Genomic DNA, 15,149 nt, shown 5'->3' with positions numbered 1-15,149 from the left:
AAGGTTTCATGCCTAATATCTCATCTACACAATAAGAGGGTAATACTAGATCCTATAGTTATCCTAAACTGCCAAAACACTAAAACTATAATCTAATAAAACTATTTCACAGCTTCTCAGATAAGGATGAATGCTCATATATACTTGCTTTACAAACTATATTTTTCTCTATTACATGGTGGCATACACTAATTATTTTCAAATATCTGAGTTTTTTAAGTCTGTCTAAGGTAAAGGTAAAATGTCAATCTATGAATGAAGAGTCATTTTGATTAGCTGAATGTTATGTACCGATTACCTGAATTTTGTGTACCGAATTAAACTGAAGAGTTAACTACTGTTAAGTATAACAGACATTTTTGTGAAAAGGGTATACTACACTTTTCTGCTTTTTTAGATAGACAGTGAGTAATGCTTTGTAATGACATCTCTGCCACAAACTGTGTGCCAAAATCTACTGATTTACAGAGTATGATCTACCCAGTAGTAAGGGGGTCACAAGCAGCTACACTTTATAAACTCTTGGGCTTGCTTTTCACCATCTCTTCTACCTTGGTGTCAACTCTGATTTCCTGCTTCCAGTTACAGTAAAGCATTCTACCTGCTTCGGGGATATCCATTGTTCCTAATTTGCTAACAGCAACCAACAACCAACCTGTCAGAAATTTGTATAAAAGCAAACAGACTCTGAGTGGAGGTGTCTCCTTGTAACAAGAATTAAATGAGATCACGTACATAAAATGATTAACAACACCCGAGACACAGTAAACGCAATAAACACAACTAACTTTCTGAATATCACACAAGTTCATTCCTCACCTTAATCAAAACTTAAGTCTCTCCTGAGTTTGATCAAAACATTGGTTGTTATTCATTCTAGTTTTTGCATTCATAATTATATTCAGTCTGTCTGGACTATTCTAGAATAGAATAAGCATTCTAAATAATATTTTCTGATTAATATTCCTTAAAGATCACTGGATCTGTCCAGTAACATTTAGACTGATGCCTCCCAATATTTTACCCCTCTCTCAAGGCACTTGTAAAAAATTATGTATTTGTAAAAGGACTTGGGATTAATTGGGGATGTTTCAAGGCCCAGAGACTTGGCCCAGAATCTGACTGGCCTCCCTGGAAAGAATGAGGTTCTCAGCTCACAGGTAAGCTGTTCATGGAGTTTGGGAAGCTAGACAATACTTTAGAATGTTTAGTCTGCATGATTTAGTTCATAAATCAGGTTGTTGAGAACTGCCTATGTTCATGCTCCAGGTCCACAGAATCAGAATGTTACTGCCCTACACTAGACACTGTTGAGAATAGCCAGGTTAATGATGAATAATCGTCAGTAAAGCCAAAAATAATAAATGTTCACCTCAGACACTGCTATCATTAGGATTTTTTTAATGAATTTCTTTCTTTTTTGGAAGGAGTCAAAAGAAGGTTACATGAGTCCCACTCTCCAAATAACTTTTTAAAGTCAAAGATAAACTTAATTCGCTAGTAATAAGATATTCTGCATTAGAACAAACTTTAAAAGAAATGCCATTTTCTTCACATCCCCCTTCTAGAATATGTAGCTCAACATGTCTTTCAGTATGACTTACTCCTAATCTTTTACAACTAGAAAGTCAATCTTTTTTTTCAAAGTTTCATCTTCAGTGCCATTAGGTTTTTAAATGAGCAATAATGGAAGCTTACAAGACTGGTGTGTGTATACATATATACATACACATATATACATGTATTACTTTCACTTTAAACTTTTTCCAAAAAACCATCAACAAACTTGGATTTACCATACATACTGCATCAAGTGTTTGGACATCACTGTTTCATTGTAAAGTCAAATGCTAATAATATATAGACTGACACTGAAATGACTTGCTCTTTCTTTTAAATAACATATAAAACAAACCTGAGGAGTTGTGGGTTCACTTCCATTAATACTGTCGGGAGATTTTGTGGCTTGGAAAGACGCATTCTAAGAAAAACAAAGAAACACTGTAAAGAGAGGATCAGAAAACTAAAGTTTTAAAACTCTTAAGAATAAAGGCCAAGTACCAAAACCTATCAGACACACTTATCTATTAAATAAAATTAGTAATTGCTCACTTATTAGAATTTTTTCATGCAAGGCAAAACTAGTATGGTAAGTATTTTAGAAAATTCATTTTGCTATTTTATCTGTAACTAAACAGCAAGGATTAGTACGTAGCAAAATTTATTTCAAACTAATCCCATGCCTCCCCCCATTACAATCACCCCAGTTTTTTCCCTCAGTACAAAATTAACATCAGGAATTCAATCAGCAAAACTCATTCAAGTAGAAAACTATCCAGAGGAAGTAATGTCAATTGTTCCTTACAATTAAATACTATTTAAAGTTATTCGGGCTAAGCTCTGAAAAATATCTTCCTAATAAGAAATGAAAATGCCTCATTCATTTAAAGCCACCAGTCTAAATGAAATTGGGAGGACAGTTTTCAGAAAAACTTAAAATTAAAAATAATTTCTTCCACAAATGAAAGTTTTTTGTTCTGTTCTGTTGGTATGACAAATGTTCTTACACAGCATTCTACTTATTACATCAAACCTGTGTGAGTTCCATAAGGTTTGATATTCTTCGAGACTCAAAATTCTACACTATTCATAATACATTAAGTGTCTAACTAAAATTAAACCTATAGAAGCAGCTCATGATAAAGTAACGTCCATGTTTTAAACAAAAGCATTCAACCAGACACTAGCCACTACGTTTCAATAACTTGGTGCTTAAAAAGTACATCTCCCTACAACCTCTAGGGCTAACCAAGAAAAGGTCAAATACATGACTCTTCTTATTCTTAAATACAAGTGGGGAAGGCATGCAACTTTGCAAAAGTGTTCTCAAATTTTTGAACTCTCATTAGGTATTTGATACTATGAAATAATTAATTTTTGTTGTGATAAATGTACTATGACTATGTAGCTTTAGTCTTTATCTTTTAGAACTATATAACAAAATAGGTAAGATTTCTGAAATTTGCTTCAAATAATCCCATGGGGATGGGGGAGAGGGGTATCTGCATGTGTGATGAGGGCGGAAGGGGTATGGTTAGGGAGGTGTGAGGGGATGGTATAAGATAGCCATGAGTTATTATTTGCTGACACTGGACAATGGATATTGGCAGAAGGACAAGAAATCTTATGCAATTTTTATTGCTATTTCCACTCTTGCTGTTTGAATTTTTCCCTTATAAAAGTTTAAATACCTTGTCCCTCCAACATAAAAAGAGCTATCAAATTTTATCAGTCCAAGACACCTCCTTAAACTTACATAGAGAAGAACAGTTAGGGGAATATAGGAATTAACTTTTATCTTCCTCTTCTCTGCCATCTCAAAGAATTAGAAGCTGGATACATGGCATACATTTGTACATTATAATTAATGCTTTCCAGCCCTAAAAATATCCTATACTACACACTCTAAAATAAAAGACATATTTCACAGAGATCATCATCAAGTCTCTCTGCCAGGCAACTGAAAAGTAATTGTCTATGTGCAGCAAAAATGCTTACGTATACTTCATATTCAGTTGCATAGAATATTAAAAAGATGTTTACTCAAGACTAGAACTTTAATAAATAAAATTAAATTAAATGAATTTTATTTATCAAGGGAAAAAAAGGAAAGTAACTGACTGTTAAATTATGGAGAAAGCAAACAAGAGGGCTCCGTAAGAGATTCTATTTTATGTAGTAAAAAAAAACCTGGCACATTATTGTGATCCATACAAAAACAGCTATTCTACAACTGTTTGAAATACCACTCTATCAAACAAACAACATAATATTTAAAAACTTTTCTTTCCTGTACCTGTATTTTAATTTATTTGCTATACCATATATCAGGCTTCCCTGGTAGCTCAGATGGTAAAGAATCTTTCTACAAGATTCTCACGGGAGACCCAGGTTCGACCCTGGGTTGGGAAGATCCCCTGGAGAAGAGACTGGCTACCCACTCCAGTATTCTTGCCTGGAGAATCCCATGGACAGAGGTGCCTGGAAAGCCCCAGTTCATGGGGTCGCAGAGTAAGACATGACTGAGTTAGTAACTGCAAAAAATACTATATATCTGAATGAATGCAAGACAACTAAAGAAAGTACTGAACTATGTTACCATGAAAATTTAAGTTAGGAATCCCTAGAAACAAAAATTACAGATATTGTCACTACGTATAATGCCTTCTTCATTTCTGCCCTGCAAATTCTCATCTTTCAACTTTCAAATGCCTCTTATTTTGTGAAGCCTCCTATGGCTGGCCTGAGGGACTAACACATTTCCTATGCTTGTATTTTCTTCTACAATGCCTTAATTCTTTTGAATTGTTAAGCGTATTTTGACATTTTTGTCTCAATACTATACTACAAACGTTCAGAGAGCTAGAACCCTACAATTTGCCTGACTGATAGTAGAGGCTCAGGGATTGCTTCTTAACCCCTTATGCAGCCCTTCTTTCAGTGCAAGAAGACTTCTGAATGCCTCCCGGCCGACAGAAGCCCAAAGAACTAGCTCAACACACATCAATACTCAACGGTCACCAACACTGACTCCTGGAGGCAACTGTTAGATAACAAGAAAATGTTTCTAAAGTCCATTTAATTTAAAAGTACACACAGGTTTCCTGCCAGATTTGTCTTCAATTATGATTTGTTACATCTTTCAACAATCACTTTTAACTGCTGTAAGGTTATACCATGGTTTTATGTGAGGAGAAATGTTGTTACCTGAACAAACAAACAAACAAAATTTAAATAAGATTATCACAGACTTTCAGCCTACTTACCATATTTTAAATAGTTCTAAAGTCTTCATTTTAAAATTATTAGCATTTTTTTGTAATAGGATAGGTATTCAATACAAATTGTTTTTATGTACTTATAGAAGTGGACCTAGAAGAAGTTCTTTTTTTTTTTTGTCAAGCCTCCATTACTACTACATGAAGTGGAATATCATTTTATATTTTTAAAATAAGTTGGTAAGTTATCTCTAACTGGGACTCCTGTCTCCCTCTCAGGACTGAAAACAATGAGGTATAACTGGTAGCCCAGAACCAAGAAGAGACCGCTATTACTGAGAGCCAAGCTAAGGCGTCACAAGAATTCTCAGCTGCTTTCTTTTCTAAAACCAAGTTTAGAAGGAAGGTAATATAGGACTGCTACTGGCCACATGCAGACCAAGTCTTTGCTGGCTGCATGAGTAAGTATGAGTGTGTGCTTAGTCGTTCAGTTGTGTTTGACTCTTTGAGACTACAGACCGACAGGCTCCTCTGTCCGTGAAATTTTCCAGGAAAGAATACTGAAGTAGGTTGCCATTTCCTCCAAGGATCTTTCCAACCCAGGGATCTTACCTGTGTCTTTTGCATCTCCTGCATTGGCAGGTGAGTTCTTTATCACTGAGCCAAGTGGGAAGCCCCATGAGTAAGTACAGAAATGTTCTAATGTCATCACCAGCTGCTTAATAAATTAAATCAACTCTTATTGTTTAAAAAAAACCTCAATCCCAGTTCAGTTGGTGTTCATTCTAACACCAAAAGCTATCCTTACTTGGCAATCAAACTTCTAACTTTTAATTTGCTAAATTTATTAATTTAGCAAATTTTCCAAAGTAGAATTATACACAAGATTCAAAATTGTATGAATTCAGTCAGCTGAAAGATAAAGAGGTAATTTTTTTCCTTTCAAATGTTTAATACACAGAAAACTGGTAGTCTCCCAAAATAAGATGCAACTAACTTGTTACAGTAGACTCCACCTGGCTACTCAATATTGCTTAATTATGGATTTATATACAATGATTTTTTTCATTCCTAAAAATGTGAGTAACATCTCAAAATATTCTTGGCCTCCTACCATTAGTTGAACAGAGATTCCTAGCAATACATACCTCTTTTAGTTAATGAGCAAACATTCCCTAGGGAGGAAAACTTAAGAGTTCATACCAAGTAAAAGTATTCTTTGCTATATTAATGAAAACAGTGTTAAACTTTGTTGCTGTTAAAAAGCTAGCCAACACACACCAGCCATCAGAACTCAGCAGTTTACGCTCTGATTTTTTTAGAGCAAGGTTAGCAGCACAGCACTGAAAATGCTTTGAGAGGTGGTCAGTGACAAGCAACATGAGATATGTTTCTAGAATGACCAAATTACTCTGCTTCCCCACATAGGGAATGCAGAAAGCGGTGGAAGGACTCACCACACTTTCAGTCTGGGTTTTAGGCTGCTTGGAGGAATCCAAAGCAAAGATAGTATACTCAGAGAGAAAAGCAGGCTCTGCTATCATCCCGGCTAGGAGCTGTCTCATTCAGGGTAATGAGCAGAGGCATAAACATAAAATAAAGGATGAAAAACAAATCATAAGGGCATGTTGCAAAGTTCTCATCCCACAAACACACACAACACTCTAGTGGCCTTGCACTACCACCACTCTACCCACAGAAATAGTAAGCTCCTGGGAAGGTTCAGGGAGATGAGCTGAGCTGTTCTGGACCTCAAAACTCAACTTTAAACAACTTATCGACAGACAAATGATGTATGCAACAGGCACCCTAGCACACAGCACGTCTGGCAATTCAGCATTAAAGTCTACACCAATAAGAACAATTCATGATAAAGAACACAAAGCCTTAAATACTGAGCTGCTCATTTCTATTGACAGAAAAAGACAGCATGGACATTTATGGGGCAGATAAACACACAAAACTTTAATCATTTATTTGTACTTATATACAAATAAGTCTTCTCCAATACATACAGCAGAAATTTTTAAAACAAATTGATAATAAATTTTAAGGATAAATTCTATTATACTATAGATAGCTCTTTTGATATTCATTCTCATCTACATAATTTTCTTTCATAAACTGTATTACTATATACCAAAATACTATCATGATTTCGATGTGTAAGAAATTATAATTAAAATGAACTTTTTGACGGTGGGGGTTACACAAACACACAAAAGTTAAAAATTGCATTTCTAATTATTTTTCTCTACCTAGCCCATTCTGGGGCCTGCTTTTTTTTTTTTCTGCCCACAATTTTCTGTTCTTTTTCAGAAAATTATTATTACTTCATTTACCTTACTGAAGATACTTGTTTTTCAAAGTCTTATCCAGACTGCCCTTTTAATTATTTTAATTTCACCTGGAATAAATTGATACAGCCCAATTTCTGTTTTTATTGGTTGTCTTCTCAGCATTTCTTTTATCATTTTCATTTACAGGCACCTTTTCAGGAAAGCATTACCCTTCCCCTTCCTTCTGTGCTCACCCCTCCTTATCCAGTCAGTCTGACTCCCTGAGTCCCAGTTTGGGTTTCCAGCCCCATAGCAACACAGAGGTTATCCCAGACTCAGTCACTAAGCCCATGTGAGGTATGGTTCAGTTCTTGGTCACACAGCCTCCCTAGAGACAGCAGCTTCTCACAATGGGCCACAGAGAGCTCTAGGCATCTAGGGAAAAGCTTTTCTCAGCTGCCTTTCATGAGTGCCGTGAGCCCCACTTTAGCCTCTGGCCTGTAGCACTAAAACAAATTCTGGCAGCACAGAACCCTTCCGGTCCTTCTCAACCAGCATTCAAAGAGAAAATTAAGTCCTAATGCCAGACCTAAGGCATCTGCTAGCTAGCATCCACTGTTATATGGCATGAATTAGTATATCCCCTCTGTACTACTCTATCCTCTTTTAGGAAAGAGACCCTGGAAAGCTTTGGGGTTTTATTTTTTTGTCACACCGCATGGCTTGTGGGATTTTAGTTTCCCGACCAGGGACTGAACCTGGGCCCCAGCAGTGAAAGTGGAGAGTCCTAACCACTGGACAGCCAGGGAACTTCCAAAAAGTTTAGAATCTTCTAGTAGCTCTACTGTGACAAGAAGAGGCCCTGTTTCTATCTTCCAAAACTCTGTTATATATAGCTGTTGTAGCAACAACTGACTTTTTTGAGTCAAATTTATTTCATTCTTATTTGCAGTAATGTATACATTAGGTACATAATACACTCAGAAAATACAAGAAAAAAAATCCACTATAGCAATGTATGAGAAAATACGCAGTACAGACTGAGGTTAAATCATCTTGATCAAATCCAAGATCATAAATTATGGCTCTATTATGTCTATGTGGGTAATTTTACTAAACATAAAAACATACAGTCTTTAAACAGAAAAGACAGCAAAAAAGGGACAAGGTGTCTAATGTTCCCTAGCTCTATTTAGCACTGAAAAGACCACGGGTATATAAAGATGGTAAAAACTAAAAGAAAAAACAAACCCACACATCAAACCAGAAAACTGGGAAAGTAGCAACACAGATTCAAGGAATTTCTGGTAAAGTCTCAGGGCACCTGAGACTTAAGAAAAATAAATCATCAAAGATCAGCCTGCTACCCCAGTTAAAAAAAAAAAAAAATCAGCCACTGCAATCCTGAGGATGCTCAGTACATTCAGCAAGAGAATGGAACCAACTGGTTCATCATATGTTTAACAGAGAAAAATGAAGACAGAAGACTCATATTACTAATATCAGGGATGAAAGAGGGAAAATTACTACTACTTTACAAAATAAAAAGGATTACAAGGCAATAACAGCATGCCAACAAACTGAACAACATGGGTGACATAAAGAAGCAAAACTGATGCAGGAAGAAACATAAACTGTTAACAGAACCATAAAAAGTGAAGAGGCTGAATTGGTAATCAAACACTTCTCATAAAGAAAAGCCCAGACCAACTATAAAAAATGAAGAGGCTGAATTGGTAATCAAAACATTTCTCAAAAAGAAAAGCCCGGATCAGATGGCATCATTAGTAAATCATACCAAGTATTTAAAGAATTAATACTAACCTTAAAATATATATATACACACACATATATGTATATACACACATATATATACACACATATATATATGTACACATATATGTATATATATGTATGTATGTGTATGTGGGAACACTTCTCAATGTATTTTATGAGACCAATATTTTCCTGACACCAAAATACTGCAGACCAACGGACCAGTATCTTATGAATACAGACAAAACAAATCCTTAAAAAAAAAAACAACCTAGCAAACCCAGCAATATAAAATTAAACACCATGAGCAAGTGGAACTTATCCTATACAGGATTGGTTTAACACCTAAAACCAGTTAATACATCATACCAACAGAGTAAAGGACAAGACCACATGTCAATCTCAAGATGCAAAGAAGGCATCTGACAAAATCCAGCACTGCTTGGTGGGAAGAACATTCAACGAACTAGGAACAGCAGGGAATTTCCTCAACATGAGAAAGAAAATATACTAAACGCCATGTTAGTATTATACTCAACGACAAAAAGACTGGAATGCCTTCCCTCTTCCCTCCAGGACTGAACGCTGTCCCTCTTCCCTCTATACTGAACACCTTCCCTCTGCGAGACAAGTATGTCTGCTTTCACTACTGCTCACCTGAAGGCTCTAGCCCAGGAAATTAGGCAAGAAAATGTAATAAACGACAGCAGATTAAGGGAAGATATAAAACTGCCTCTACCTCCAGATGACATGATCTTCTACAAAGAAAATACTAAGTAATCCACTAAAGGAATCATAGAACTAATAAATGAGTTCAGAAGGTTATAGGATAACAAGATTAATGATAATTTATAAAAGTCCTATTTTTTTTTCCTGTGGAATAACAAGAAAAATTAAAATGAAATTAAGAAAACAACTCAATGTATATTAACATTAAAAAGAATAAAATATTTGTGAATAAATTTTAACAAAAGTAGTATAAAATTTAAGCTGTAAAAACTATGAAATTTTTTTAAAAAAATAAAGAAGACCTAAATATATAGAGGAGGAAAAGGAAAAGAAAGAGAAAAATAGAAAGTTTCTAATTACTTAAATCTGATAAGGATGGCACAAAAAGTATAACTCTCTCTCTTTACAGAGTCAGAGGTAATGTAAATAAAATAAGTATCAGACAACAACAGGATATTAATAATGCACTCTGACCAGTAGAATTGATTTAAGGAATGACCAACTGGCTTAATATCAGGAAACCTATTCATTTAATTCATGTTTTATCATTAGAGCAAAAGAAAAAATATGAGAACTGAACAGATATCAAAGGCAATCTAACAGGCATATCTTCTATTTGGATTAACTGACAGAGGGTAGGTAGGTTATAATCCAACAGTCTAACAAAGAGAAAGCATATCCAGCTTTGAAAGTCAATCCATTTAGGAGCAAAATTAATTCCAAACTTACAAAGAAATATTTCTCACCCATCACTTTGGAAGATAATTCTTAATAATTCCTAAAGAACACCACCTTCAGAAGCCCTGAAACAAAGAATTTATTTTTTTAAAATGCTTAGGACCTGTCAAAAGCTGAGAGTATCAGGAATCCCTGTTAGGGGTCATCACATGAAACAGTGAAAATTTTCTGGAAATACAAAGACAACTACTGAGGTAAGAGATGGCATTTTGTTTCTGAAAAATAGCTTAAACCAAGATAATAAGAAAGAAAAGGAGATATCTTTCTTGAAGCTTGGGAAAGCATCTAGTCCAAAGCAGCCTGATGCTTCATTATTTGTTTCCCTACAGTGTCACTCTTAATATAAAATGTCCTGTCTGTGCTGTTCAACAGGTGGTGAGTATAGATAATGCTTTTTCTTTTCTGTGCAATAATGATCTTTTGTATGTGATACACAAATTACAAGTATTTTCATATTTCTGAATTCATTTGCCCTTCACAAGAACCCTGTGAGAATGGATATTCATTTTACCACAATTTAAAGCTGAGGCTCTGAGAAGTTAAAGGAAGCTGCCTAAAGCCACACAGCACGTAGGGATGGAATCCTAGGATCCTCCTACTACTCCAGGCTTGTGCTGCATGTAGGGAAGCAAAAGAGCATACAGGATATGTGAACAGACATCTACTCACAGAACAGAATCCGTCAAACAACTAAAATACTAAAATCGTTATTTGTTTCTATGCATCATTTTTAGCCAAAAAATATATATATATATGAAAATAAACTGATTTCTAAAGATTAATTTTAAAATATGAAAAATGTGAATAGACGAGTTCCTGGAAAAGAATGGACATGCCTACTTTGAGCCCCATCTGTGAGGAAGTACCTCCAGAAGACAACAAACCAGAGAGCAGGGTAGGCAAGAAAGTGAAAATGTCATTCCTTCAAAAGTTCAGCAGGCAAAGACAGAGAGAGAGGTAACACCCATGGGGCCCTAATCCACGTAAGGCTCCATCTGCTTCCCTCCCCTCTGGACGGGACCTAAGCAGAGACAGTGAAGCAGGTCACCCTGCCTTCCCAAGCTGCCCCCAGTAACAGCGCAGGAAGCGCCCACCACGTGCACGGCAGCATGTGAGGAGAGGGACGTGCCGTGCTACTGGCTATCCCCACAATCCCAGGAGGAAGGCACTGCTGTTCCCATCCTACACATGAGAAAATCTAAGTCACTGAAAAGTTAACTTTCAAAGATCCTTCAGCCAGCAAAGCCAGACTGTTCCAAAAACCACCCCCTTCTCACTCATCTATTCCAGGTATTACTCCAAACAAACAAACATATTCTCATTTTCCTAGGAAAGTCTTCAGACTGAGCCATAAAAGGAGTGCAGGAGTTACACGCGTTGCAATAGAGACGCACCTTGAAAACATGATGCCGAGTGAAAGAAACAAACACAAAGTCACATATTGTGCATCCACTTATGCAAAATATCCGAAGGGGTAATCCACATCAGCGGTCACCTGGGGCTGGGAGGAGGGCAGAATGACTGCTTAACGAGCAAGCAGTTTCCTTTAGCATAATGAAAACGACGTGGGACTAGACGGATGTGATGGATGCACAACACTGCGAATGTACTAAACGCCACCTTTAGTTTGCTTTAAAATGGTAAATTTTATGTTATAGGAATTTTATCTCAGTAAAAAGAAAAATCAGAGTGGAGCAGAGGGCACGAGGACAAGTAGTTCATTTGCCTAGTTAGCCCTTTACGTGATCCTACACTCTATACTGCTCAAAGGCACCCAGCTCCAGAGGCAAAGATTCAACTCAAGCAACACAAAGGGGAAGGAAGCCTGTGCTGAGGGTACTGAGGCTGGGCCTAGGAGCCCCAAGACAGAGTATCAGGCCAACTGGACAGATTCACCGTCTGTGCAGGATGAGATCCCAGAGTCCCACAGAGTCCCTCCGTGTCAGGGCACATCAACCTATTCCCCTTTGCCTTCAATGTCTACAATCATATGGATGATTTTTTACACCCCTATAAGGAAGCCTGGGGCTTCCCAGGTGGCTCACTGATAAAGAATCTGCCTACTAATGCAAGTGACACAAGTTCGATCCCTGGGTTGGGAAGATGCCCTGGAAAAGGAAATGACAACCCACTTCAGTATTTCTGCCTGGGAAATGCCATGGACAGCGGAGCCTGGCAGGCTACCTACACTCCATGGGGTTGCAAAGAGTTATACACAACTTAGACAAAACAACAAGGAGGCCTGAGGCACTGCTACCAAAGACAGACTTATTTAGATTTATATAAAATATTTACTAACACAGGAAACCAAACATATTAGGATTTTCCCCAACATCTGAGAAAAGGCAAAACATTTAATTGACCAGAAAATCAACATAATGACACCATTCTACTTCTCAAGCTTTCTAGATAACACAGACTTTATGTACTTCCTGAAGAGATGGACAAATAAATATTTGTATTTTTAATTAAACTTCCACATTTTGCTAAAAAGAAACTTAAACTAAAAAGTGAGGGTCCCATCACTGACAGAGTATCCTTCACCTCAGAGGTTTAACAAAATGAAAAACTCAGGGAGTTTGGTAGAGAGCTGATGACTTAAAAAGATAATTTTATGTAATGTCCTTTTAATCAGTAACTTGATCGTGAAATTTAGAAGTCCCTTATTTATTTCAAAATAAGCTGAACTAAGGTGTACATTTCACTTTGTGATCAAAAATATTTTTTAGAGTTGTTTAAAAATGCTTTAGACAAAGTGATGGTATTGCTTTGGCTGTCAAACAGAAACCATTTCCTAAGCTATCCCTATAAGCACAGGAGCTTTAGTACTGGAATATGGGGAAAAATAAAAATAACCTTTAGCTTACTTAGCCTGCTGTAAAAGAATGCTGAAACGATCCCTTTCAGAAAGGATTATTTTGTAAAGATACATTCAATTTAAAGGTTTAAAGCATCCTAGAAAAAACAAATTTTTAAAAAAAGCAATAGTAGCAATCAACAAGTTATTTTCATTGTTTCAACTGTATGTAAGCCAATATACCATAATATTAACCAATATACTAAGTATAGGAATGATGCCATTAACACTGACTGCAAAGTGTTTTTGCTGCTCAATACTCTAGCTTTCATTCAAACTGGTTTCACATATAAACTAAATTCAACAACATTAACTTGAAATCTTAAAGTTAAATAAATGCAATATTGTAAATAATGCATAAGAAAATAAGATCACAAAGAAAGTATGCATATACTTTATACTTGTATATAACTTTGTCAGATTATTTAAATATATACACTAAGGACACAGTATACTATTAACTTTCAATGCAAAAACTACTATGAAGTTTTTATTTTGCTATCAACATCTACTAAATAATGGTTTTCAAAAATTATGTTTTAAAGTAATCCTCATCAAGGCAGTTTGGAAAAAAATCTTTACAATTTTTAAATCTGCATACACCCTATGACCTAGCAATCTCATTCTTAGAAACCTATCCTACGGAATAACAGCATTGCAAATTATGCACTACATACAATGCTCAGTCCAACACTACTTAAAATATTGAAAGGCTATAAAATTGGATTCATAATACTGAAACTTTTTCCAAACTAATCTATAGAATCAGTGCAATCCCAATTAAATTCTCTGTACATGTGCTTTTTGATTCCAAAATCTGATTCTAAAATTTACATGAAATTTATATGGGAAGGTATAGGAATAACTAAGACATTCCAGAAGAACAAGGTGGCAGTGCTATGGATTGAATGTTTGGGCCCTAAACCCCAGTGATATCTGGTGATGGTACTTGCAGGCAAAGCCTTTCGGAGGTAATTAGAGTTAGATGAGGTAAAAAGAGTGGGACCTCTATGATGAGATTACTGCCCTTATAAAAAGTGAAAGACAAGGAGAGGGGCCTCCCTACTCCTCCATTTCCCCCTAGGTGCACGCAAGAAAGAAAAGTTATGCTAGGACATAATGAGAAGACGGTGGTCCTCACCAGATACTGAATCTGTTGGCACCTTGATCTTGGGCTGCCCAGCCTCCAGAACTCTGAGAAATAAATGTTTGTTGTTTAAGCCAGCAATCTACAAAATTTTGGTTTTAAAACCAAGACAAGGAAGACCTGCTCTACACTGCAGGCAAGATTTCATATAAAGACAGTATGAAGACAGTATGGGAACAAGTCAAAGACAAAGCAAACAGGAGAACAGAAAATAGAGTCCAGAAACAAATCCACTCAAATATGGACACAACTTCTGGTAGCACAGTAGAGCGGTGTGGACAGAATGAAACAACTGGGTAGCTACAGGGGGAGAACGGTGGTAGTGAAACTTGATCCCTACCTCATACCATATTGAAAAAACTCATTTCCAAGGGAGTATAGATTCAAATGTGAAAGGTAAAATAGGAAAATACTCTCAAGGATAAAAAAGAATACATGTAATAAGAAATGAAAAACACTAGCCATAAAATAAAATATTGATAAATTGGACTACATTACAACTAAGAACTTCTGTTCAAAGGATACCATTAAGAGAATAAAAGGCAAGGGTCAGAAAGGAAGTAGATATCTACAACGCATATATCCAATTAAAAAAACTCCTATCCATACGGTACAAAAAAGAACTCCTACAAATCAATAAAACAAAGATAAACCAACAGAAAAATGAGCAAGAGCCTGAAATAAGCATGTCACAAAAGAAGTTATCAATAGGCAGATGAAAGATGCTCAATCCCATTAGATGAAATATACAGATAAAAATGCTCAATCTTATCAGTCATCAGAGAAATGCAAAGTAAAACTGCAACAGGAGAACATTACATACCCACCAGAATAGCTGAAATTAA

General features: G+C 36.1%; 1 protein-coding gene across 1 annotated transcript in view; it reads right to left on the bottom strand.

The window, feature by feature from the left end:
- The window catches only part of GOLGA4 (golgin A4), a 103,250-nt gene that overhangs the window by 71,439 nt on the left and 16,662 nt on the right, over positions 1-15,149 (bottom strand). Inside the window, exon 5 of the mRNA XM_068983096.1 lies at positions 1,916-1,981. Coding sequence (XP_068839197.1) covers positions 1,916-1,981 — 66 coding nt within the window. The remainder of the gene's footprint in view (positions 1-1,915; positions 1,982-15,149) is intronic.

This window comes from Capricornis sumatraensis, chromosome 10 (genome assembly GCF_032405125.1).
Source record: "Capricornis sumatraensis isolate serow.1 chromosome 10, serow.2, whole genome shotgun sequence".
NCBI lineage: Eukaryota > Metazoa > Chordata > Mammalia > Artiodactyla > Bovidae > Capricornis > Capricornis sumatraensis.
Note: the sequence above shows the minus strand (reverse complement) of the source record. Positions and strands in the feature narration are given on the sequence as shown.